At 50.1% G+C, this 27,815-nt stretch overlaps 1 protein-coding gene across 1 annotated transcript; it reads left to right on the plus strand.

The window, feature by feature from the left end:
* Positions 1-327: 327 nt before the first annotated feature.
* On the plus strand, positions 328-26,699 carry DCAF15 (DDB1 and CUL4 associated factor 15). The gene is made up of 13 exons (XM_063931117.1): positions 328-570; positions 13,512-13,609; positions 14,849-14,984; positions 15,826-15,932; positions 16,436-16,557; positions 17,355-17,513; positions 17,744-18,169; positions 18,345-18,436; positions 18,532-18,660; positions 19,394-19,479; positions 19,559-19,663; positions 19,803-19,918; positions 26,237-26,699. Exons 1-13 carry the CDS (start codon positions 400-402, stop codon positions 26,290-26,292), a joined length of 1,803 nt encoding a protein of 600 aa, XP_063787187.1. The 5' UTR covers positions 328-399; the 3' UTR covers positions 26,293-26,699.
* The last annotated feature ends 1,116 nt before the right edge of the window (positions 26,700-27,815 follow it).

The raw sequence follows: 27,815 nt of genomic DNA on the forward strand, positions 1-27,815 counted from the left end.
GGGTGCAGGGTAGCAGTGTGACCTGTGTAATAGGTAGGTGGGTGCAGGGTAGCAGTGTGACCTGTGTAACAGGTAGGTGGGCGCAGGGTAGCAGTGTGACCCGTGTAATAGGTACGGGAGGTCACAGTGTGGGTGGCAGGCGTATAGCGATAGGCCACAGGTTCTCACACTCGGTCACGTCAGCGCGCGGTGCCTCCCCGGGTGACCTGGAAGTGAACACGTGACATGTGTGGTCCTGCGGAACGAGTTTGAGAACCACTGCTCCACCATAACGACGACTGCATTGCTGAACACAGAGGAGAGGACACACTGCAGCGTGGTCTCTCCCGTACGCACTGATTGGTCAGGATGTCTGGAGGATATAGCGCTCAGCCTATCACACGGCAGGGGCTGTAACCAATGACGGCGCGTCCAGCTCCGGTCATGGCGTCACCGGAAAGGAAGGCGGGGTTTGTTGCCGGAAACGAAGGCACCGGCGGGGAAATGGCGCCGAGCTCGAAATCAGACCGGAGCGGGAGCCGGAAATGGGGCCCGAGGGACCATGTCATCCGGCAACTGGACCGGGTCAAGGTACCTGATATGAGCAAAGGGCGATCCCTCCGCCTGTACCAGCCCACAGCGCGGATATCAGGGCTGTTGTCTCCTAGCATGGCGCAGGGGTAGCTCGGGGTAATATCATGGAGGCTGGGAAAGAGCTGTGACTGGGGGTAATATCACGGAGGAGGGGGAGAGAGAGGTGATTTGGGGTAATATCACGGAGGAGGGGTAGAGAGGTGTGACTGGGGGTAATATCATGGAGGAGGGGTAGAGAGGTGTGACTGGGGGTAATATCATGGAGGAGGGGTGACTGGGCGTAATATCATGGAGGAGAGGGGTAACTAGGGGTAATATGGAGGAGGGGGGGGGGAGAGAGGAGTGATTGGGGGTAATATGGAAGAGGGGGAGAGAGGGGTGACTGGGGGTAATATGGGGGCTGGGAAAGAGGTGGGACTGGGGGTAATATGGAGGAGGGGGAGAGAGGGGTGACGGGGTAATATCATGGAGGAGGGGGAGAGAGGGGTGACGGGGTAATATGGGGGAGGGGGACAGAGGGGTAACTAGGGGTAATATGGAGGGGGGGGGGAGAGGAGTGCCGGGGTAATATGGGAGAGAGGGGTGACGGGGTACTATGGAGGCTGGGAAAGAGGTAGGACTGGGGGTAATATGGAGGAGGGGGAGAGAGGGGTGACGGGGTAATATCATGGAGGAGGGGGAGAGAGGGGTGATGGGGTAATATTATGGAGGAGGGGGGGGAGAAGGGTGACGGGATAATATCATGGAGGAGGGGGTGACTGGGGGTAATATCATGGAGGAGGGGGGGAGAGGGCTGACTGGGGGTAATGTCATGGCGGAGGGGGAGAGAGGGCTGACTGGGGGGTTGATAACGCGGAGGGGAGAGAGAGGTGTGTCCCTTGCACCGATGATTACGAATGTTGCTATAATAACTACCACTGCTACAGATTTATCGATGCATCGTGCTGTGTGTACTGTGCGTACGTCTGTGCAGAGGCTGTTGTGACTGACATTACATCTGGTGGGCACATGTAAATACCCGCCCAGTTGTTACGTCCAACATAACATACAGAGCAAGCGATCGGAAAGTGTGCATGCGCTTACCGGTCGGCGGATTGGCTGTAGGCCTAGTGTGTACCCAGCATAAGTCTTGAAAAACTGAACACCTGAAAAAACAAACCATGTAACAGCGCTGCAGAATGTGTGTGTACATTATATAAATGTTTCTCTAACGTCCTAGTGGATGCTGGGAACTCCGTAAGGACCATGGGGAATAGCGGGCTCCGAAGGAGGCTGGGCACTCTAGAAAGATTTATGACTACCTGGTGTGCACTGGCTCCTCCCACTATGACCCTCCTCCAAGCCTCAGTTAGATCTTGTGCCCGGCCGAGGTTGGATGCACACTAGGGGCTCTCCTGAGCCCTTAGAAAGAAAGTATAGATTTAGGTTTTTTATTTTCAGTGAGACCTGCTGGCAACAGGCTCACTGCAGCGAGGGGCGAAGAAGCGAACTCGCCTGCTTGCAGCCGGATTGGGCTTCTTAGGCTACTGGACACCATTAGCTCCAGAGGGATCGACCGCAGGCCCAGTCCTTGGTGTTCGGTCCCGGAGCCGCGCCGCCGTCCCCCTTACAGAGCCAGAAGCAAGAAGAGGTCCGGAAAAACGGCGGCAGAAGACATCAGTCTTCACCAAGGTAGCGCACAGCACTGCAGCTGTGCGCCATTGCTCCTCATGCACACCACACACTCCGGTCACTGATGGGTGCAGGGCGCTGGGGGGGGGGGGGGGCGCCCTAAGCAGCAATATAAACACCTTGGCTGGCAAAAATACATCACATATAACCCCCAGGGCTATATGGATGTATATTAACCCCTGCCAGATTCCATAAAAATGCGGGAGAAAAGTCAGCGAAAAAGGGGCGGAGCCTATCTCCTCAGCACACTGGCACCATTTTTCCCTCACAGCTCCGTTGGAGGGAAGCTCCCTGGCTCTCCCCTGCAGTCTACACTACAGAACAGGGTTAAAACAGAGAGGGGGGGCACTAAATTTAGGCGCAGTATAAATTATATAAAAGCAGCTATAGGGGACATAACTCAGTTAGTCCCTGCATTATATAGCGCTCTGGTGTGTGCTGGCATACTCTCACTCTGTCCCCCCAAAGGGCTTTTGTGGGTCCTGTCCTCATTGGAGCATTCCTTGTGTGTGTGTGCGGTGTGTCGGTACGGCTGTGTCGACATGTTTGATGAGGAGACTTATGTGGAGGCGGAGCAGTTGCCGATAAATGAGATGTCGCCCCTGTGGGCCGACACCAGAGTGGATGGATAGGTGGAAGGTATTAACCGACAGTGTCAACTCCTTACATAAAAGGCTGGATGACGTAACAGCTATGGGACAGCCGGCTTCTCAGCCCGCGCCTGCCCAGACGTCTCAAAGGCCATCAACGCTCCCTCAGATGGCAGACACAGATGTCGACACGGAGTCTGACTCCAGTGTCGACGAGGTTGAGACATATACACAATCCACTAGGAACATCCGTTACATGATCCCGGCAATATAAAATGTGTTACACATTTCTGACATTAACCCAAGTACCACTAAAAACAAAGGGTTTTATGTGTGGGGAGAAAAAGCAGGCAGTGTTTTGTTCCCCCATCAAATGAGTGAATGAAGTGTGAAAAAGCGTGGGTTTCCCCGATAAGAAACTGGTAATTTCTAACAAGTTACTGATGGCGTACCCTTTCCCGCCAGAGGATAAGTTACGCTGGGAGATATCCCCTAGGGTGGATAAGGCGCTCACACGTTTGTCAAGGTGGCACTGCCGTCTTAGGATACGGCCACTTTGAAGGTACCTGCTGATAAATAGCAGGAGGCTATCCTGAAGTCTGTAATTACACACTCAGGTACTAGACTGAGACCTGCAGACTGCTGCAGCGTGGTCTGTACCCCTTTCAAACAGGGATACTATTTTGCGAACATAAGACGTCGTCTTATATATGAGGGATGCACAGAGGAATATTTTGCCGGCTGGCATCCTGAATTATTGCAATGTCCATTCTGTCAGGAGGGTATTGGAGACCCGACACTGGACAGGTGATGCTGACTTTAAAAGGCACATATAAGGGTGAGGAATTGGTTGGGGATGGTCTCTGGACCTCGTATCCACAGCAACAGCTGGGATGAAAATATTTTACCTCAGGTTTCCTCACAGCCTAAGAAACGCACTGTATTATCAGGTACAGTCCTTTCGGCTTCAAAAAAGCAGGCGGGTCAAACGAGGGAAGAGGGAAAATGCTGCACCAGCAGCCAGTCCCCAGAATCAAAATTCTTCCCCTGCTTCCTCTGAGTCCACCGCATGACGCGTAGCCAGGTACGGTGGAGGGCCGCCTCAAAGATTTCAGCGATCAGTGGCTCGCTCACAGGTGGATCCCTGGATCCTTCAAGTAGTATCTCAGGGGTACAAGCTGGAAGTCGAGGCGTCTCCCCCCCGCCGTTTACTCAAATCTGCCTTGCCGACAACTCCCTCAGGCAGGGAGGCTGTGCTAGAGGCAATTCACAAGCTGTATTCCCAGCAGGTGATAGTCAAGGTGCCCCTACTTCAACAAGGACGGGGTTACTATTCCACACTGTTTGTGGTACCGAAACCAGCCAGTTCGGTGAGACCCATTTTAAAATGGAAATCCTTGAACACTTACATAACAAAGTTCAAGATGGAATCGCTCAGGGCGGTTATTGCAAGCCTGGACGAGGGGGATTACATGGTATCCCTGGACATCAAGGATGCTTACCTGCATGTCCCTATTTACCTTCCTCACCAGGAGTACCTCAGATTGTGGTACAGGATTGCCATTACCAATTCCAGACACTACCGTTTGGACTGTCCACGGCACCGAGGGTGTTTACCAAGGTAATGGCAGAAATGATGATACTCCTTAAAAAAAAAGGGGAGTTTTTATTTATCCCATACTTGGATGATCTCCTTATAAAGGCAAGGTCCAGGGAGCAGTTACTGGTCGGAGTAGCACTATCTCAGGAGGTGCTACAACAGCATGGCTGGATTCTGAACATTCCAAAGTCACAGCTGGTTCCTTCCACTCGCTTACTGTTCCTGGGGATGATTTTGGACACAGAACAGAAAAAAGTGTTTCTCCCGCAGGAGAAAGCCAAGGAGCTGTCATCTCTAGTCAGAGACCTCCTAAAACCAAAAAGGGTATCGGTGCATCGTTGCACACGAGTCCTGGGAAAAATGGTGGCTTCATACGAAGCAATTCCATTCGGCAGGTTCCATGCGAGGACCTTCCCGTGAGACCTCTTAGATAAGTGGTCGGGATCGCATCTTCAAATGCATCAAATGATAACCCTGTCTCCAAGGACCAGGGTGTCTCTACTGTGGTGGATGCAGGGTGCTCATCTTCTAGAGGGCCGCAGTTTCGGCATACAGGACTGGGTCCTGGTGACCACGGATGCCAGCCTTCAAGGCTGGGGAGCAGTCACACAGGGAAGAAACTTCCAGGGCCTATGGTCAAGTCAGGAGACTTCCCTACATATAAATTCTGGAACTGAGGGCCATTTACAATGCCCTAAGTCAGGCAAGACCCCTGCTTCAAAACCAGCCGGTATTGATACAGTCAGACAACATCACGGCAGTCGCCCATGTGACCCGACAGGGCGGCACAAGAAGCAGGATGGCAATGGCAGAAGCCACAAGGATTCTCCGATGGGCGGAAAATCACGTACTAGCACTGTCAGCAGTGTTCATTCCGGGAGTGGACAACTGGGAAGCAGACTTCCTCAGCAGACACGACCTACACCCGGGAGAGTGGGGACTTCATCCAGAAGTCTTCCTGCTGTTGGTAAACCGTTGGGAAAGGCCACAGGTGGACATGATGGCGTCCCGCCTCAACAAAAAGCTAAAGAGATATTGCGCCAGGTCAAGGGACCCTCAGGCGATAGCTGTGGACGCTCTAGTGACACCGTGGGTGTACCAGTCGGTTTATGTGTTCCCTACTCTGCCTCTCATACCAAAGGTACTGAGAATAATAAGATGGTGAGGAGTAAGAACGATACTCGTGGTTCCGGATTGGCCAAGAAGGGCTTGGTACCCGGAACTTCAGGAAATGATATCGGAGGACCCATGGCCTCTGCCGCTCAGACAGGACCTGCTTCAGCAGGGGCCCTGTCTGTTCCAAGACTTACCGCGGCTGCGTTTGACGGCATGGCGATTGAGCGCCGGATCCTGAAGGAAAAGGGTATTCCGGAAGAAGTCATTCCTGCGCTTATTAAAGCCATCAAAGATGTTACGGCAAAGCATTATCACCGCATGTGGCGGGAATATGTTGCATGGTGCGAGGCCAAAAAGGCCCCAACAGAGGAATTTCCACTAGGTCGATTTCTACATTTCCTGCAAGCAGGAGTGAATATGGGCCTAAGTCTAGGCTCCATTAAAGTACAGATCTCGGCTCTGTCGATTTTCTTTCAAAAAGAATTAGCTTCAGTACCTGAAGTTCAGGCATTGTGAAAGGAGTGCTGCATATTCAGCCCCCGTTTGTGCCCCCTGTGGCACCTTGGGATCTCAACGTGGTGTTGAGTTTTCTTAAAATCACATTGGTTTGAGCCACTAAAAACCGTGGATCTAAAATATCTCACGTGGAAAGTGGTCATGTTATTGGCCTTGGCTTCAGCCAGGCGAGTGTCGGAATTGGCGGCTTTATCATGTAAAAGCCCTTATCTGATTTTTCCATATGGATAGGGCAGAATTGAGGACTCGTCCCCAATTTCTTCCTAAGGTGGTGTCAGCGTTTCACCTGAACCAGCCTATTGTGGTGCCGGCGGCTACTAGTGAATTGGAGGACTCCAAGTTGCTAGACGTTGTCAGGGCCCTGAAAATATATGTTTCCAGGACGGCTGGAGTCAGAAACTCTGACTCGCTGTTTATCCTGTATGCACCCAACAAGCTGGGTGCTCCTGCTTCTAAGCAGTCTATTGCTCGCTGGATTTGTAGTACAACTCAGCTTGCACATTCTGTGGCAGGCATACCACAGCCAAAATTTGTAAATGCCCATTCCACAAGGAAGGTGGGCTCATCTTGGGCGGCTGCCCGAGGGGTCTCGGCTTTACAACTTTGCCGAGCAGCTACTTGGTCAGGGGCAAACACGTTTGCAAAATTCTACAAATTTGATACCCTGGCTGAGGAGGACCTGGAGTTCTCTCATTCGGTGCTACAGAGTCATCCGCACTCTCCCGCCCGTTTGGGAGCTTTGGTATAATCCCCATGGTCCTTACGGAGTTCCCAGCATCCACTAGGACGTTAGAGAAAATAAGAATTTACTCACCGGTAATTCTATTTCTCGTAATCCGCAGTGGATGCTGGGCGCCCATCCCAAGTGCGGATTGTCTGCAATACTTGTAAATAGTTATTCTTAACTAAAGGGTTATTGTTGAGCCATCTGTTGAGAGGCTCAGTTGTTTTCATACTGTCAAACTGGATATAGTATCACGAGTTGTACGGTGTGGCTGGTAAGAGTCTTACCCGGGATTCTAAATCCTTCCTTATTATGTCTGCTCGTCCGGGCACAGTGTCCTAACTGAGGCTTGGAGGAGGGTCATAGTGGGAGGAGCCAGTGCACACCAGGTAGTCATAAATCTTTCTAGAGTGCCCAGCCTCCTTCGGAGCCCGCTATTCCCCATGGTCCTTACGGAGTTCCCAGCATCCACTACGGACTACGAGAAATAGAATTACCGGTGAGTAAATTCTTATTTTTTCTCTAACGTCCTAAGTGGATGCTGGGGACTCCGTAAGGACCATGGGGATTAGCGGCTCCGCAGGAGACTGGGCACAACTATAAAGAAAGCTTTTAGACTACTGGTGTGCACTGGCTCCTCCCACTAAGACCCTCCTCCAGACCCCAGTTAGATTCTTGTGCCCGGCTGAGCTGGATGCACACTAGGGGCTCTCCTGAGCACCTAGAAAGAAAGTATATTTAGGTTTTTTATTTTACAGTGAGATCTGCTGGCAACAGACTCACTGCAGCGAGGGACTAAGGGGAGAAGAAGCGAACCTACCTAACAGGTGGTAGTTTGGGCTTCTTAGGCTACTGGACACCATTAGCTCCAGAGGGATCAACCGCAGGACCCGACCTTGGTGTTCGTTCCCGGAGCCGCGCCGCCGTCCCCCCTTACAGAGCCAGAAGCAACGAAGAGGTCCGGAAAATCGGCGGCAGAAGACTTCGGTCTTCACCAAGGTAGCGCACAGCACTGCAGCTGTGCGCCATTGCTCCTCATGTACACCTCACACTCCGGTCACTGATGGGTGCAGGGCGCTGGGGGGGGGGGCGCCCTGAGGGCAATATATGACACCTTGGCTGGCAAATATACATCATATATAGTCCTAGAGGCTATATAGATGTAAAATTACCCCTGCCAGTATTCCAGAAAAAGTGGGAGAAAGTCCGCCGAAAAGGGGGCAGGGCTTCTCCCTCAGCACACTGGCGCCATTTTTCCCTCACAGTTCCGCTGGAAGGAAGCTCCCTGGCTCTCCCCTGCAGTCTGAACACTACAGAAGGGTAAAAAAGAGAGGGGGGGCACTAAATTTAGGCGCAGTATAGATATATATATATATATATATATATATATATATATATATATGATATATATGAAAAAAGCAGCTATAAGGGAAAACACTCATTGATAGTGGGATCCCAGTGTTATATAGCGCTCTGGTGTGTGCTGGCATACTCTCTCTCTGTCTCCCCAAAGGGCTTTGTGGGGTCCTGTCCTCTGTCAGAGCATTCCCTGTGTGTTTGCGGTGTGTCGGTACGGCTGTGTCGACATGTTTGATGAGGAGGCTTATGTGGAGGCGGAGCAGATGCCTGTAAATGTGATGTCACCCCCTGCGGGGTCGACACCTGAGTGGATGGTGCTGTGGAAGGAATTACGTGATAGTGTCGACTCCTTACATAAAAGGTTTGACGACATACCAAATGTGGGACAGCCGGCTTCTCAGCCTGTGCCTGCCCAGGCGTCTCAAAAGCCATCAGGGGCTCTAAAACGCCCGCTACCTCAGATGGCTGACACAGATGTCGACACGGATACTGACTCCAGTGTCGACGACGATGAAACTAATGTAACTTCCAGTAGGGCCACACGTTACATGATTGAGGCAATGAAAAATGTGTTGCACATTTCTGATGTTACCCCCGGTACCACATAAAAAGGGTATAATGTTTGGAGAGAAAAAACTACCAGTAGCTTTTCCTCCATCTGAAGAGTTAAATGAAGTGTGTGAAGAAGCGTGGGCTTTCCCTGATAAAAAGCTGGTAATTTCTAAGAGGTTACTAATGGCGTACCCTTTCCCGCCAGAGGATAGGTCACGCTGGGAAACATCCCCTAGGGTGGATAAAGCGCTCACACGCTTGTCAAAGAAGGTGGCACTACCGTCTCCGGATACGGCCGCCCTGAAGGAATCTGCTGATAGAAAGCAGGAGGCTATCCTGAAATCTATATATACACACACAGGTGTTATACTGAGACCGGCTATTGCTTCAGCCTGGATGTGCAGTGCTGCTGCTGCGTGGTCAGATTCCCTGTCAGAAAATATAGATACCCTAGACAGGGACACTATATTGCTAAACGTAGAGCATATAAAAGACGCACTTTTATACATGAGGGATGCACAGAGGGATATTTGCCGGCTGGCATCCAAAATTAGTGCAATGTCCATTTCTGCCAGGAGAGGGTTATGGACTCGGCAGTGGACAGAAGATGCAGATTCCAAAAGGCACATGGAAGTTCTGCCTTATAAGGGTGAGGAATTGTTCGGGGATGGTCTCTCGGACCTCGTTTCCACAGCAACAGCTGGGAAGTCTACATTTTTACCCCATGTTCCCTCACAACCAAAGAGAGCACCGTATTATCAGGTACAGTCCTTTCGGCCCAATAGGGGCAAGCGGGTTAAAGGCGCGTCCTTTCTGCCCAGAGGCAGAGGTAGGGGAAAGAAGCTGCAGCATACAGCCAGTTCCCAGGAGCAAAAGTCCTCCCCCGCTTCCTCTAAGTCCACAGCATGACGCTGGGGCTTCACAGGCGGAGCCAGGTACGGTGGGGGCCTGTCTCAAAAACTTCAGCAATCAGTGGGCTTGCTCACGGGTGGATCCTTGGATCCTTCAAGTAGTATCTCAGGGGTACAAGCTGGAATTCGAGACGTCTCTCCCCCCCCCCCCCCCCCCCCCCCCCCCCCGCCGTTTCCTCAAATCTGCCTTGCCAACCACTCCCTGAGGCAGGGAGGCAGTGTTACAGGCAATTCACAAGCTGTATTCACGACAAGTGATAGTAAAGGTGCCCCTACTTCAACAAGGTCGGGGTTACTATTCCACAATGTTTGTGGTACCGAAACCGGACGGTTCGGTGAGACCCATTTTAAATTTGAAATCCTTGAACACATATATAAAAAAATTCAAGTTCAAGATGGAATCGCTCAGGGCGGTTATTGCAAGCCTGGACGAGGGGGATTACATGGTATCACTGGACATCAAGGATGCTTACCTACATGTCCCCATTTACCATCCTCACCAGGAGTACCTCAGATTTGTGGTACAAGATTGTCATTACCAATTCCAGACGTTGCCGTTCGGTCTATCCACGGCTCCGAGGGTCTTTACCAAGGTAATGGCCGAAATGATGATACTCCTTCGAAAGAAGGGAGTTTTAATTATCCCGTACTTGGACGATCTCCTGATAAAGGCGAGGTCCAGAGAGCAGTTGTTGGTAGGGGTAGCACTATCTCGGGAAGTGCTACAACAGCACGGCTGGATTCTAAACATTCCAAAGTCACAGCTGGTCCCTACGACACGCCTGCTGTTCCTAGGGATGGTTCTGGACACAGAACAGAGAAAAGTGTTTCTCCCGGAGGAGAAGGCCAAGGAGCTGTGATCTCTAGTCAGAGGCCTCCTAAAACCAAAACAGGTGTCGGTGCATCACTGCACGCGGATCCTGGGAAAAATGGTAGCTTCCTACGAAGCAATTCCATTCGGCAGGTTTCATGCAAGAACCTTTCAGTGGGACCTGTTGGACAAGTGGTCCGGAACGCATCTTCAGATGCATCGTCTGATAACCCTGTCTCCGAGGACACGGGTGTCTCTGCTGTGGTGGCTGCAGAGTGCTCATCTTCAAGAGGGCCGCAGATTCGGCATACAGGACTTGGGTCCTGGTGACCACGGATGCCAGCCTTCGAGGCTGGGGAGCAGTCACACAGGGAAGAAACTTCCAAGGACTATGGTCAAGTCAGGAGACTTCCCTGCACATAAATATTCTGGAACTGAGGGCCATTTACAATGCCCTAAGTCAGGCAAAACCCCTGCTTCAAAACCAGCCGGTACTGATCCAGTCAGACAACATCACGGCGGTCGCCCATGTAAATCGACAGGGCGGCACGAGAAGCAGGACGGCGATGGCAGAAGCCACAAGGATTCTCCGATGGGCGGAAAATCACGTGTTAGCACTGTCAGCAGTGTTCATTCCGGGAGTAGACAACTGGGAAGCAGACTTCCTCAGCAGGCACGACCTCCACCCGGGAGAGTGTACCGATCGGTTTATGTGTTCCCTCCTCTTCCTCTCATACCAAAGGTACTGAGGATAATAAGGAGAAGAGGAGTAAGAACTATACTCATTGTTCCGGATTGGCCAAGAAGAGCGTGGTTCCCGGAACTTCAAGAAATGATGTCCGAGGACCCATGGCCTCTACCGCTCAGACAGGACCTGCTGCAGCAGGGGCCCTGTCTGTTCCAAGACTTACCGCGGCTGCGTTTGACGGCATGGCGGTTGAACACCGGATCCTGAAGGAAAAGGGCATTCCGGAGGAAGTCATTCCTACGCTGATTAAAGCTAGGAAAGAAGTAACCGCAAACCATTATCACCGCATATGGCGAAAATATGTTGCGTGGTGTGAGGCCAGGAAGGCCCCAACGGAAGAATTTCAGCTGGGCAGTTTCCTGCACTTCCTACAGTCAGGGGTGACTATGGGCCTTAAATTGGGTTCCATTAAGGTCCAGATTTCGGCTCTATCGATTTTCTTCCAGAGAGAACTGGCTTCACTACCTGAAGTTCAGACTTTTGTTAAGGGAGTGCTGCATATTCAGCCCCCTTTTGTGCCTCCGGTGGCACCTTGGGATCTCAACGTGGTGTTGGATTTCCTAAAGTCACATTGGTTTGAGCCACTGAAAACCGTGGATTTGAATTATCTCACGTGGAAAGTGGTCATGTTGTTGGCCTTGGCTTCGGCCAGGCGTGTATCAGAATTGGCGGCTTTGTCATGTAAAAGCCCTTATCTGATTTTCCATATGGATAGGGCAGAATTGAGGACTCGTCCCCAGTTTCTCCCCAAAGTGGTATCAGCTTTTCATCTGAACCAACCTATCGTGGTGCCTGCGGCTACAAATGACTTGGAGGCTTCCAAGTTGTTGGATGTAGTCAGGGCCCTAAAAATCTATGTTTCCAGGACAGCTGGAGTCAGAAAGACTGACTCGCTCTTTATCCTGTATGCGCCCAACAAGTTGGGTGCACCTGCTTCAAAGCAGACTATTGCTCGCTGGATCTGTAGTACGATTCAGCTTGCACATTCTGCGGCTGGACTGCTGCATCCTAAATCAGTAAAAGCCCATTCCACGAGGAAGGTGGGCTCTTCTTGGGCGGCTGCCCGAGGGGTCTCGGCTCTTCAACTTTGCCGAGCAACTACTTGGTCGGGGTCAAACACGTTTGCTAAATTCTACAAGTTTGACACCCTGGCTGAGGAGGACCTTGAGTTTGCTCATTCGGTGCTGCAGAGTCATCCGCACTCTCCCGCCCGTTTGGGAGCTTTGGTATAATCCCCATGGTCCTTACGGAGTCCCCAGCATCCACTTAGGACGTTAGAGAAAATAAGAATTTACTCACCGGTAATTCTATTTCTCATAGTCCGTAGTGGATGCTGGGCGCCCATCCCAAGTGCGGATTGTCTGCAATACTTGTATATAGTTATTGCTTAACTAAAGGGTTATTGTTGAGCCATCTGTTGAGAGGCTCAGTTGTTATCATACTGTTAACTGGGTATTGTATCACGAGTTATACGGTGTGGCTGGTATGAGTCTTACCCGGGATTCAAAATCCTTCCTTGTTGTGTCAGCTCTTCCGGGCACAGTATCCTAACTGAGGCTTGGAGGAGGGTCTTAGTGGGAGGAGCCAGTGCACACCAGTAGTCTAAAGCTTTCTTTATAGTTGTGCCCAGTCTCCTGCGGAGCCGCTAATCCCCATGGTCCTTACGGAGTCCCCAGCATCCACTACGGACTATGAGAAATAGAATTACCGGTGAGTAAATTCTTATTATTAAGTAAATAAAACCTGTTATAAGTATGTATATTAAATATGCAGACAAACCAAAAGGTAGGAAGAAGATTTGCTTGCACTCTATCAGCACTTTAAGGCCTCCTGGATATATACAATGGGTCTCTCTTGTCTGTGTGCCAGTAATATTGGGAGCTCCCAGTACGGTGACGTTAATGCTGACCACAGAATGTGCGGTCCTGAGGTCCTGAATGACCAGATGACATATTAGTGTGGATTAGACAGTCTGAGCTTAGGCCAAGCAGCTGGATATCATCTGGTGCCTTTGAGGTCTACCAGTGTGCTAGGACATCTTCCAACTTTCATTACCAACATGATGATCCAGTTGAATTTGGGACAAAATGCATCAGCTTTGGGGTGTCAGTACATGTACTGTGCCTCAGGCTGCAGATTTCGTAGCGTGGGGGAGCCCCCGTCACTCTAACACCCAGAACATTTGCTGTTCTCACGTCTGCATCTAGCGCCCTTACTAGCCAGGCCAAATCTCCTGTACCAGACAACAGACTTGTTCTTGCGGTCTGCATGGTTATTTTTTTTATGTTTTTAAGTTTATTCTTTGTGAACCTGCCTATTAAAGACCTCTGTTTCCCACAGATCACAGGGCAACTTTCCCCGCGCCTGTTTCGAAAGCTGCCACCTCGCCTGTGTGTGTCTCTGCGCAACATTGTGGACGAGGAGTTTCTGCAGAAGGGGTAATTACTGTAATAACGAGGAGTATAGATAAAATACAGAACTAGCACATTGGATGTCTTGTAACATGTTCCCAGGCATAAGCAGCACCATAGAGAGAGAGAGATTGATATAGAGATATATCTCTATATCTCTCTATCTATATATATCTCTCTAACAACTAGAGTTCACGGTGGAAACAGTTAAAGCTGCACAAATTCCTGCTCTATGTGGGGCTGCTACTTGATAGTAGGGAAAGGGGGAGTGACCAGGAGAACCAATCGCAAGCATCAAACAAGAGGTTGTGGCTTGTGATTGGTCCTTGGTTGATTTTTGCAGGTTTTGTTCTACAGAACCGGCAGAACACCATTGGATTGCTACTGCATCTAACAGTTCAATGGATCGCTGTGTGGGGATGGGGGAGGGGAGGGGAGGTTTGGAGAGGAAGGATGGTGTTGTTAGTGATATATTTTCCTAGATGATGGTGCAGTTGTAGCGGTGATGTCACTAATATTTATTTTTTGTCCCTTATTGTTTGTTGCAAATATAATTTATCTGGTTAAAGCAGGGATGGGGAACCTTCGGCTCTCCAGCTGTTGAACTACATATCCCAGCATGCCCTGCAACAGTTTTAGCATGGCCAAATAGCAAAACTGTAGCAAGGCATGCTGGTATGTGTAGTTCAACAACAGCTGGAGGGCCGAAGGTTCCCCATCCCTGGGTTAAAGCAAAACTTGCAATTAGCGCCACCTCTAAGATCTGCTCTCTGAGTGTTCTGAATGGAAACCGACACTAAGGGGGGAATTGAAATGTTTGAAAAGTCGGTTGGGTGTCTGTTTTTGCCTGTCTATGAGGAAAAAACAGACACCCAACTGACTATTCAAACAATTGAATACCCCCCTAAATGTTACATAAAAGAGACCCCTACAAGCATTAACAAGAGCTCTGCGCTTAGTCTATCGGCTCCTTATAGTATATAGAGGCACATACAGCAAATAAGTAATACACCGTTATTGGTGTGTGTGTGTGTGTGTGTTGTCACTATAGTCATTAACATTTAAACATCCAGCTCACAAGTGGATAGGTTAGAAACAACTTCCAGATATAGGCTTGTTTCTCTGCCAAAGACAACAGAAAATGAATAGCAATACTTTGCAAATAATAATACTGTCAATTGAGGATTTTAGAAGAATAAATAAAATAACACCGATAAATGCTGCTTGTTGTTCCGTTTCAATGCCGCGTCCTTTCTCCCCCTCCAGTCACATCTTCCTGGGGTTCTCCAAGTGCGGCCGCTTCGTGCTGTCCTACACCAGCGATGTGCTAGACGATGACTTCTCCTTCTACTCCTATCACCTGTACTGGTGGCAGTTCCAAGTACACAGCAAGCTGCGCCTGGTGAGGCCTCGCTCATGTCACCATAACTGTCATACAGTCCTGGGGTCACAGTCAGCTTTAGAGCGGAGCTCCTGCCTCCCCGGCCTGTTCTTCCTGCTGTAACCGCCAGTCCAATAGATAGTCCCGCTCTACAGCTATTATATATCCGGGGTTCCACTCTCTATGCTCACCTCCTACAGTACCCCAGCTTCTCCTACCCAGGAGTACATGAGTATTAATACTCCTGAATATTCATAGCTGCACAGAAGATGACTGACTACGTGTAAACAGGTCACTATAGAAGAAACTATACGGCAGTTACACACACTACATATGACATGCTTAGCTATGTGCTGTCTGCTCAGTTACCTGTTGGGGGGGTACTGCATTACAGTGCTCTGCTGCCTGCCTGTCTGTAGCTCTTGGGCTGCGTGCCTGGTAGCCGATGTCACATGTCTTTAGTGTGCCCGCCTCTGAGACACTTAGGGGTTTATTCATGAAGCAGTGAAAAGTGTGGAGAAGTTGGCCATGGCAACCAATCAGCTGCTTTGTACAATTGTATAGTATGCAAATTATAAATGTTACTTCAATGCTGATTGGTTGCCATGGGCAATTTCTCTACTGGTTCACTTCTCCACAGTTTTCACTGCTTGATGAATAGACCCCTTAGTTACCTCTGACAGTTGCACAGTGGCTATCGTTCTGTACCTGTGGCGCGCTTGATCTCTGTAGGGAACACACAGTACACACTGAGATTGCCGGAATGCTTTACAGGATAATACAAACAGCTGTGTATCTGCCTTGTTACTGTCTGCAATATATCCCGTCACACTCATGGAACGCCGCCGTCCTGTCTCCTCAGGTGCGTCAAATCCGTCTCTTCCAGGACGAGGAGATTTATAGCGACCTGTTCCTGACCGTCTGCGAGTGGCCGAGTGACAGCTCCAAAGTCATTGTGTTTGGCTTCAAGTGAGTCCTAAAGTAAAGCTGGTTTATACTGTGCATATTTATCAGAGTGTGTGTATTACAGAGCTGCATGACGCATATGAAGTTACTTATGTGTTTGTTTAGCTATGTGTCCACCCTGCTCCCTTCGCTCTCCTACAGCAGCTGCCAGGATAGGAGAGCAGTGTTTCTGTAATGCTGCAGGCAGAGTGTGACTGACAGGCAGTCTTGTATTGTAGAAATTCACTTTGCGCATTGGTTGATTCATACGGAGGGGTAGTGCCAATGAAGTCACAGCAGCTCAAATGACTGCATGCTCCAACTTTATTACTTGTATAGATCCGTTTAGGACACACAACCATAATGGCGTGGGAAGGTCTCCATTTTCTACTTATGGGAAAGGTCGCCTTAATACTGAACAACCCACCTGACCTCCATGTCTCTGGAAGCTTACACGACAGCCAGTCCTCATGTCTCTGGACTGTCCTTTCTGCATCACGTAACACAATCTCTCTGCCTTCTCTCAGCACCTCTGGCAATGGGATGTTAATGAACATGATGAGCGATGAAAACCATAGGGATATTTATATCAGCACAGTGTCTGCTCCTCCAACATCTCCCTGTACAGACTGCAGGGAGTCACAGACAGGTATGTACACTTCTTCTGTAGTGACCAGCATATACCACCCATTGGCACATCGCAGGGGACCACTACAGTCTCCTAACCTGCTCCCTTTAATCTGCATTCACGTTTGAAGACTATTGTTCCACAACCAAACACGCAGGTCACCCATACAAGTGTAATGCGTAGATGTTCTGATCCCAGCTCTGGGAATACATAGGAGAACGCTTTCTGGAATGTGGGATGCTGGTCAGCGTCCAATATCGGATATTACTGAAGTAACACATAGAGCGGTACTTGCATAACGCCTTTTTCTTACTGTGTCTGGGACCTCCATTAAGAGTTTCTAGTCCCCCCATGATTCTTATGGGGGGGGGGGGGGGAGAGAGCACCCCTGTACGAGTAACATTGTTTTGGTCGCATGCATAATTTTTTTTTTTTTTTAGTTAGTTAGTTGCATTCTTGGAGATCTTGTCCCCATCTCAAACTTTTTGTTACCTTATTAAAGGGCACCGGCCATTTATAGACTGAACCAGTTCTCATGACAGTGCAGTCCACGAGGTGGTATGAGGCTCTTTGTGCCTCATTCTCCAGTGAAGAATCAGTGAGTTGAACATTGGGTTACCCCTATACATGGCTGCCTGCACTGTGTGTGTGGCTGGCCAGTACACTATAGAAAGAGAGAACCCCTTGACATGAACCTTCCACAGGCAAAGTACTAATATTGGGTAGAGATTTGGTAAAGTTCTTTGGTGTTGGCCAGCATAAGTATATTGGAGGACAATGTAACCTGTAATACCTGTGGCCCGTTTCCTTGTTCCTAGGCCCCTGTCTGCTGCACAGCTTCATGCTCCACACCAAGTATCAGGTGGTCTATCCCTTCCCCACCTTCCAGCCAGCGTTCCAGCTGAAAAAGGACCATGTGGTGCTACTGAATACCAGCTTCTCCCTGGTGGCCTGCGCCATATCTGTGCATCCAGCAGGTAAGGTACTTGTGGTGTTTCCCACGAGAGAGGATGAACCCATTATAAACCCCCAGTGCCGATTGTTACTGTCACCTGCATCATCGTAACTTTGTCGCGTGGGCTTCTTGTCCGAGTGTCCCATTCCACTGTCGCTCTTACATAGAGACCGGATTATCCGGTATAAAAGGAGCAGCAAGCCGGCATTCTGTTTCATCATCATTGGTAACTGTGTTGTCCTATCTTTTTAGGTGACACGGAACCCAGCCGCATTCTGTACAGCAAACAGAACCAACACGACATGCGCCCCAACTACTCCTCCTCCTTCAGCCCGTGTGCCTCTTCCTCAAGCTGCCACTCTCCCCCTCCTTCTGACCAGTGTTCTCCCACTCCCCCCGGTACTCCCCCAGCGGTTACTCGCGCACGTGAGTTTGTGGCTGGTATATTCCGGCGAGCTCGGGAGGCATCTGGGATGGAGCTTCAAGACAAAGGAGAGCGACCCGGGCCAAGCCGACACAGTCCCCCGCAAGCCTCCGACCCAGACTCTCCCACGTGGCACCGTTCCAACAGCGAGGGTTCGGTGAAGCCCAACAGTAACACTGAGGAGCCCAGCTATGTTAACTACACAAGACTTCGATATGTCCTAGGGGAGGTGACAGAGACTGACCAAGAGAGCGGTGAGAGCGTTGGGGTGTGGACCTCGAGAAGAGGGTGATTAAGGGAAAATGTAGGCTTGGCAAATGATGCTGCACAACATATGGTTTTGGTAGGATAACTTTAGTGGGTGCATCTGCATTTTGTACAGGTAATATCTGGTAGGATTAGGCACATTTTAATTCTGAGTCTTCGCAGAATACGAAGATGACAAGATCTCGCTCCCTTTCCTGGTCACGGATCTGAAGGGGCAACACCTGAAGCCACTGAATGAGAAGGCCTCTTTCCAGGTGCCGGCCCACTTGCCCTTTTCCACTATCCTCTTTTTCTTTCTAGCTGTGCTACCTCCAACCCTCTCATCTTCTCCTCGATGTGTCCTGCACAGGGCCAACACCTCAGCGTGGAGCAGCTCACTTTGGACTTTGAGTATGTGATAAATGAAGTCATTAGACACGATGCCTCCTGGTCACAGCAGTTCTGCTCTTTCAGTGACTACGATATTGTCATACTGGAGGTGAGCACAGTGTGTGTCTTATCACGCATTTGTATGTTTTATCCATAAACTCTTGGTGTAATTACCTAGTTCAGAGTTTTCTCCATGGAACATCACCAGTATGATTTTTCAAGGTGCATTTGACGAGGCATCGCTTAGGCTTGTCTGTGTGTCCCATATTTTGAAGTGGGTAGAATAGAATAACTTTCAGCTAATCAGATCATAGGAATAGACACCGCATCAAGAGAGGATCTTCTGGGACAAAGTGACCTACCCACAGAGGTTATTATGAATGAGGGTCGGGCTAACGTCGCTATGTGAGACGAGGAATACAGACAGCAGGAGGCAACAGACTGAGAGTTACATAATAGAGGGAGCAGGGTCCTCAACAGCACAGAGTAGTGATACGAAGAGGTAATTAGAGGCAGCAGGAAGCCACAGGCTGAGAGTTGTATAGTAGAAGGAGCAGGGTCCCCAACAGCGCAGAGTAGTGATATGAGGAGGGGAATGGAGGCGGCAGGAAGCCACAGACTGAGAGTTGTATAGTAGAAGGAGCAGGGTCCCCAACAGCACAGATTAGTGATATGCGGAGCTCTGTGTGAAACAAGTTATGCATATTCAGCTTGTTCAGTTTGTTGTGGAGATGGAGTATTTTTGTGCTTTTACAAGCAAATGTTTTTATTACTTTTTTTGTTATTTGGAAGATGACATTTATGGAAAATACATGATTGTAACGATGTCTTCTGTTCCTCAGATGTGTCCAGAGACCAACCAGGTGATAATGAACATCGGCCTTCTCCTTCTTGCTTTCCCAGCTCCACAGATGGATGCACAGCTCAGGTGGGTGACCTCACAGTGCCGTCCTTCTCTTCTTGTCCCATGCTGGATATCACTGAGGCTGGTCTTCCTTTTCTTACAGGCCCAAGACTCATCATACCAGCTTAAAAGTTGCTTGGGATCTACACACCGGAGTCTTCAGCACCCTGAGCGTGGGTGACCTGACTGAGGTCAAAGGCCAAACCAGGCAAGTGCCCTCTTCATCACTACCATTGCAGCAATGAGGCAGACCCTCCTATACCCCAATAGCCCCCTCTGTCAGGGCCTTACATTGACAGTCTTCCAGACATTTGCCCTGTGTAACATGACCTGTTTGGTTTCCACAGCGGCAGCGTATGGAGCTCGTACCGGAAAAGCTGTGTGGACACCGTCATGAAGTGGCTGGTTCCGGAGAGCAGCGCGCGATACGTGAATCGTATGACTAATGAAGCGTTACATAAAGGTACGGGAAATACTTGCCATTTTGCCTCCATCCAGCACAGTGAGCACTGTCCATACTATCTGTATTATTTCCTAGCCACAAAGATACCTAGCACAGAGCTTTATATAGATCTGCATACAGGTCCCACCGTTAGATCACTGGCCTTAATGTGTACATGGAATGCTGCTATGGAAGGTTCCATATACCGTATATACTCGAGTATAAGTCGACCCGAATATAAGCCGAGGCACCTAATTTTACCACAAAAACCTGGGAAAACTTATTGACTCGAGTATAAGCCTAAGGTGGGAAATGCAGCTCTAGCCGTACACAGCGCCAGATATGCCCTCATAGTGCCAGATATGCCCTCATAGTGCCAGATATGCCCTCATAGTGCCAGATATGCCCTCATAGTGCCAGATATGCCCCCACAGTGCCAGATATGCCCCCACAGTGCCAGATATGCCCCCACAGTGCCAGATATGCCCCCACAGTGCCAGATATGCCCTCATGCTGCCAGATATGCCCCACAGTGCCAGTTTGTTACCCTCCGTCGCTCCTGCGCTGTCCTGTCGCTCCCGCGCTGTCTTCTGAAGGAGGGACACGGAGGGCACAGCGCGCGGCTCTCCTGTGTCCCTCCTGCGTCTCCGGCGTGTGTGTGTTTAAAGGAAGTGCCGGTTCGTGCACTTCCTTTAACACGCCGCTGCCGCCGGAGACGCAGGAGGGACACAGGAGAGCCGCGCGCTGTGCCCTCCGTGTCCCTCCTAAATACTCACTCGAAGTGGCTTTTTCAGCACAAAAAACGGTGCTGAAAAAGTCGGCTTATACTCTAGTATATACGGTAAATATCAGAGGGCAGTAGTCTGTTTGTCAGCAGTCATTATGTTGACATACTGCATGTAGACGGGAGAATGGCAGCATCCATGTGCCGACGCAACTGTAATGTTACACATAGCATTTTAGCCCGGGTCGGCATTAGAACATTAATCATGATGCTTTACCATCATGTTTAAAATTCCAGTGTCGACGCGGTTAAAAAGGTTTCACTGAACATTAAAGAGATGTCGGTAATGCTGTTGGCATTCTCCGGTTCACATGTAGTTGTCACCATATTACCTGTCGCTAGAACCTGTGTATTAGATATCGGAAGCCACCACGGGATAAATGTGCCGTTATCATCCTGCTATAGAACTAATTCTATTAAAGTAGCTTAGGGCAGGTTTGTGAGGTAACATGGCCTTGTGATACACTGTGCCAGCAGCTGTTATGGATCAACTCCCGTTTAGAAAAATAAAGCCTAGACGTTAGCCGGTAACCAGCGACATCACTGAGGCACGAGGCACAGAATGCAGCCCACAAATGTCGGTCTCAAATAGCAGCTGTAGTTTTATGTCTTCTGATTACTTTCACCTGTAAAATAAAATAAATATTCTCAATGCTGTCAGAAGTTCTGTCTGTTGAGAATAAAATGTTTTTGTCTGGACTAACTGCTCATGTCACTGGTTCCTTATGCAGTGGTAAGCAGACTAAACTTCTCATGTACTGGTGCATTGGTATGCAGACTAACTGCTCATCTCACCAGTCCCTTGTGCATTGGTAAGCAGGCTAACTGCTCATGTCACTGGTCGCTTGTCAGTGATTGCGCTGAGCAAAAAAAAAATTGTGGGTCCCAGGGACCCCTCATTTTAACGATGTGGGGTCCTACTTCACTGTTTCTGGGTCCCATCACATATTATGGGGGATAGCTTAGGCAGTGCTGGTGGCAGGTAGCAATTGGGGTAGAGGGGGGGTAAGTGCAAGCAGCAACTGCGTAGAAACAGGGAGAAGTTGGGGTAGAGGTGGGTAAGGGCAGGCAGTGCTGGGGGAAGGGAGGAGGTATGTGCGGACAGCAGTTGAGACAGTGCTGGGAGGCACAGGTAGATAGCAGCTGGGGCAGTAGTGGGTGGCAATGATGGTGTTAGAGGCAGGCAGTACCAGGACTAGGGAAGGGGCAAGGGTAGATAGCAGCTAAGGCAGCACTAGGTGGGTGAGGAGGGGGTTAGGGGCAGGCAGTACTGGGGGGGGGGGGGGGGCAGGGGACAAGGGTAAATAGTAGCTGTAGCAAGGAGGGGATTAGGGGCAGATAGTACCGGGAGTAGGGAGGGGGTAAGGGTAAATAGCAGCTGGGGCAAGGAGGGGGTTAGGGGCAGGCAGTACTGGGAGTAGGGAGGGGGTAAGGGTAAATAGCAGCTGGGGCAGTACTTGATGTAAGCAGGGGTTAGAGGCAGGCAGTGCTGAGGGTAGGGTAGAAAGCAGCTGGGGCAGTACTGATGAGGGCAATGGAGGGGGTTATCGGCAGGCAATGATGGGAAGGGTAGGGGTAGGTAGGACCTGGGGCAGTACTGGGTGCAAGGGGGGGGTTTAGGGGCAGGTAGCGCTAGGGGATAAATATCTCCTATATATTTGCCCAGATCTGTGACTCTGACTCATTTCCTAAAGCTGGGCGGAGTCACAACGCTGGGCGGAGTCATTCATAGAGTCACAGATTTGGCTGGCTGGATGCAGGGCATGATCCCGTAACTTTCTGGTGACTGGTGAGCACTTTAAATATAGTTGATGAGCAGCAGACGCACCTAAAACGCAGATGTCACGCTCCCTGCCTGACCACACGCTGCTGAATCTATTTCTGTCCTGGCCCACGCACCCGGATTTTCTCGCACCAGAGGCACCACCACAAACGACTCATAACACCCCACACCCCTCCCCAGGCGTGCCCCACCCGCAGCACCCCAGCATCCGCCACTCCCCCAACCACAGCATCTACAGACACCCTTCCCCATCCGAGGCCCTCCCACACCTGCCCCTCCCCCACACCCGCAGCACCTCTGGATCCCCCATCAGCAGAATCCCCTCCCCCATCCACGGTCCTCCCTGCAGCCACCTCTCCCCCACCCGCAGCATCTACATACCCCATCTGCAGCACCCCGCACCCACCCCTCCCCACCCGCAGCACCTCAGGAACCCCTCAGACAACTGCACCCGCCCATCGCCCAAAAGCACCCCCACGCACAGCACCTCCAGACCCCATCCTTCATCTGCGGCCCCCCGCCCCTCCCCTACCAACAGCATCTACAGACCCGCACCCGCAACACTTTTAGACACCATCCGTAGGACTTACTCCTACAGAGGGAATAAAACAGGCTGATTGGGGCCGGAGCTGAAGTCGCACACCCTCCCAGAAAACTCTTGAGAATGCATGTGTTTGAACGTTGTGTTTTTCTTGACACACCCTGAAAACGGGCAATTACCACCCACAAACGCCCGCTTCCTGTTAATCACCATGCATATACCTAGCGATCAAAATTTTCTCACGATTCTATCGCTGTTTGGGCTTGCGCGTGCGCATTGTGGTGTACGCATGCGCAGTCGATTGATAATCGCCAGTCATGCGAAAACGCACAACAGCGATCAGGTCTGAATTGGCCCGTCTAACATACCTATTTATCATTAACAAATTTCAGCAGTAAATAAATAAATGATGTTAACAGACACTTGCAGTGATTGCAGCTGGTCCAGGTTGGTGCAGATTAGTTATTCTACCTGTATTTTGTAGTGTCACTGATGGGCAAGCTGTATTAATATGGATGCTGAAGTAAATGTCTGTTGGTGTTGACCTCTATGCATATTGACTGAACTGCTGCCTGCTTCTAAGAGCTACTCCCCGGACTCCTCCCCTACTCAGTGCTGATTGGTCAATGGGGAAGCTCTACCTGTCTGGCCAGCTTCCGTATGTCCCCTGGATCAGCTGGCCTGCCCCACACACACCATGCAGCAAACTCAGTGCTGGAGACCACACTGTGGGCTCCACAATAGACTCCTATACCGAGGTTCTGCTGGTAGAGATGGGAACCCTCTCTTGCTTCACTTGAACACCCCCGCCCCCCCCTCCCCTCCCGCCGGGCAGCCAGAGCGATAATTGTAAAATTCTTAATTATGCATCGCAGCCCCCATTACATCATCTGACCCTCAGGGTGGTACAGAGGGGCCTATCTTCAGGCATGCTTACCATGCAGGGTCATAGTCTATAGGTGACGCAGTTGCCGGCCGGGACAGTGCAGGTGCACGGAGTATCACTGTCTCCCTGCCTGGACACAGAGCACAGCATGAAAGTAGTGACACTCGAGCGGCAATCATCTTGCGGAGGAGGGCGCTGGTGGCACTGTGCTGGGTGAGTGGGTCAAGTCTCTGCAGTGCTGCACCACAGATCCATGCGGTACTGGCGGCCGAGCCTAGAGTCAGCACGCAGCGGGAAGGAGGATTGACAACGTGCCGGACTGGCGGGCGGGGAATGAGAGGGAGACACCGCAGGCTATGATTGGCTGGAGACTACAGGAGGTGATTGGCTGGGAAAACTGCCAGTCACCACCTGTGTGCCGCTGACTGGCTAGGTGATGACTCACAGATCCAGATGAGCGAGGCCTGTGGGACTCACTCATCTTTTAAACGTGGGTCCCAGGTGGCTGTTTTGGGGTAAAATATGCGCCATAGTGCGATTTTGCAATCGCTGCTTGTGCAGTGGTAAGCAGGCTAACTGCTCATGTCACCGGTCCCTTGTGCATTGGTAAGCAGACTAACTGCTCATGTCACTGGTGCATTGGTAAGCAGACTAACTGCTCATGTCACTGGTGCATTGGTAAGCAGACTAACTGCTCATGTCACTGGTGCATTGGTAAGCAGGCTAACTGCTCATGTCACTGGTGCATTGGTAAGCAGACTAACTGCTCATGTCACTGGTGCATTGGTAAGCAGGCTAACTGCTCATGTCACTGGTGCATTGGTAAGCAGACTAACTGCTCATGTCACTGGTGCATTGGTAAGCAGACTAACTGCTCATGTCACTGGTGCATTGGTAAGCAGACTAACTGCTCATGTCACTGGTGCATTGGTAAGCAGACTAACTGCTCATGTCACTGGTGCATTGGTAAGCAGGCTAACTGCTCATGTCACTGGTGCATTGGTAAGCAGACTAACTGCTCATGTCACTGGTGCATTGGTAAGCAGACTAACTGCTCATGTCACTGGTGCATTGGTAAGCAGACTAACTGCTCATGTCACTGGTGCATTGGTAAGCAGACTAACTGCTCATGTCACTGGTGCATTGGTAAGCAGACTAACTGCTCATGTCACTGGTGCATTGGTAAGCAGACTAACTGCTCATGTCACTGGTGCATTGGTAAGCAGGCTAACTGCTCATGTCACTGGTGCATTGGTAAGCAGACTAACTGCTCATGTCACTGGTGCATTGGTAAGCAGACTAACTGCTCATGTCACTGGTGCATTGGTAAGCAGACTAACTGCTCATGTCACTGGTGCATTGGTAAGCAGACTAACTGCTCATGTCACTGGTGCATTGGTAAGCAGACTAACTGCTCATGTCACTGGTGCATTGGTAAGCAGACTAACTGCTCATGTCACTGGTGCATTGGTAAGCAGGCTAACTGCTCATGTCACTGGTGCATTGGTAAGCAGGCTAACTGCTCATGTCACTGGTGCATTGGTAAGCAGGCTAACTGCTCATGTCACTGGTGCATTGGTAAGCAGGCTAACTGCTCATGTCACTGGTGCACTGGTTCAGGCTGCATTCCCTGTGTTAGTTCATCAGTGGTGTCACTGGTTCTGAGGGAATTTATTGACTGGATTGTAACAAATGGGATGTTGTTCGGCAATATCTACGGATGGTGTAATGGTTCGCATTACTGCCTCACAGCACTGAGGTCATGGGTTTGATTCCCACCATGCCCCTAACTGTGCGGAGTTTGTATATTCTCCCTGTACTTGCATGGGTTTCCTCCGGGTACTCCAGTTTCCTCCCACAATCCAAAAATATACTGGTAGGTTAATTGGCTCTCAACAAAATTAACCCTAATGTGAATGTGTGTGTACGTGTTTGGTATGATATACCGCCACCCGAGATGCTGAACGTCATGATCACGACATCAGCATCCCGAGCCTTAGATTGCTCGCAGGGGGCCGAGCGGAACGAAGCCCCTTGAGGGCTCTGTGACGAGCTGCGCTCACCACAGGTTCTATTCTCTCTCTATGTCGTGGACACCCACAGAGGGGGAATCACCTACCTCGCCGGTATACCGGTGGAGGTATGGAGCCCCTGTCGTGATCCCGATAAGCATTATACTAACCGCATGCCGTGTGTACATGTGATCGGGATCATAGACTGTAAGCTCCACTGCGGCAGGGACTGATGTGAATGGCCAAATATTCTCTGTAAAGCGCTGCGGAATATGTGTGCGCTATATAAATAACTGGTAATAAATAATATCTGACCCCCTGTTCTTCCCGCAGGTTGTTCCCTTAAGGTGCTGGCTGACAGTGTGCGATACACGTGGATTGTGCTGTAATGTGCCGCCTCCTCCTACAGAGATATGAACTCTACCTCAGCACAAGCATCTCTGTGCACCAGGAGAAGGGGATCCTATGGCGGGAGCTTTGTATTAAATCCGCCATCTTATTGGCCATTCCTGGCAGACATAGTGTGCCGGGAGCGGAGCTGCTTTTACTGCGTACTGAAGAAAATCCGTGTCTAGAAGCAGGCTGTGCCGTCTCACGCTACAGTGACTCTCGCAGGAGATTTTGCACCACAATGGACATTTTAACTTTTTATTTTTTTTCTGTCCTGACAGGAACAGAGTTATTTTTTTAACAGCATGTGTATGTATGTATATGTGTAAATATATCAAATGCACCCCCTTGTCTTCTTGTCTTGTGTAATGTCCCCTTTTGTGAAAATAAATCTCATTTGTGTTTATGGCGGTCGTGCTGCCTGGAATTTTACACATTGACCTGTAAAGTTAAGTCCGTAGGAAGAAGGGGGGGGGGCTCAGTTCCTGGCAATGGTCGCGAGATGCCGCCTGTGAAACTGTCAACATTTTGACCCAGTAGACTTTTTCATGTCGACATTGTTTTGTCTAAATTCTAAATGGTTCTACACTTCGACTGTGTCTACATTTCCAGTTGTCTATGGGGTCGGTTTAATTCAGCGCAATGTGAATGGCGCCAGGTAGGAGGTCCCGGAGCTATTCAATTCAGCGTACTGTTATGTCAGAGAATGCCGGCACTCGCGCCTAAAACCAGGTGTTTTGTCGCAAGAACGGGCCTTCGCCGACTCAAGTGCCCCGCTGCGCTAAGGCATGAAACAGAATCGCGGTACTAGTCTTGTCAGATTTCTGCTTGCACCTCAGGAAGGGGGTGCAAGGAGAAATCCTGTAGTCGGATAGCGAGCTCAATTTAATATCTCCGTGACCTCCCTCCTGTCACTATTCACATCACGCTGGTGTGAATTGACCAATATATATTAAATGTATACATTATATTCATGTAGACATTTCTTTTTCATCCACTAGGGGTCACTGGAGTACTCTTGGGATATGGGCGGCGTAGCAGAACAAAGGCACTGAATATTTAAATTTAGAACTCTCCACCCCTCCATATCCCTAGAGTACCTCAGTGTACGAACCCAGTGTTTTTTCTGTGCTCAAAGCACTAACATCGGCTTGTGGGATTCCCACACTTGTTGGAAGATTTTATTAATTTTTCATTTTTATTTTTAATTTTTTTTTTAAGAGCACATCCCTTCCCAGTTTCAAGAAAGACATGGGTCCGGGATAGTGCCGCTGCACGGGCAGCGCATGGCGTGTCGGTCCTCACAAAGAGCACCCTCACAGCCACAGACAGCCCACTGCTCCTGCAAAGAGCAGCCAGGACTAGAGAGCTGGACGGAGCTTACACATAAGAAGCCCCGTCGCAGCCATGATCAGGAGCAAGCAAGGTAGGCTGGGGAACGGGGCGGTCAGCGCAGGCTGCCGCCCCGCTATGTTGGGGTTAATATGCTTCGCCGCTCATACGCCGCCAAGTCCAGCCGCTA

This window comes from Pseudophryne corroboree, chromosome 6 (assembly GCF_028390025.1).
Source record: "Pseudophryne corroboree isolate aPseCor3 chromosome 6, aPseCor3.hap2, whole genome shotgun sequence".
Taxonomy (NCBI): domain Eukaryota; kingdom Metazoa; phylum Chordata; class Amphibia; order Anura; family Myobatrachidae; genus Pseudophryne; species Pseudophryne corroboree.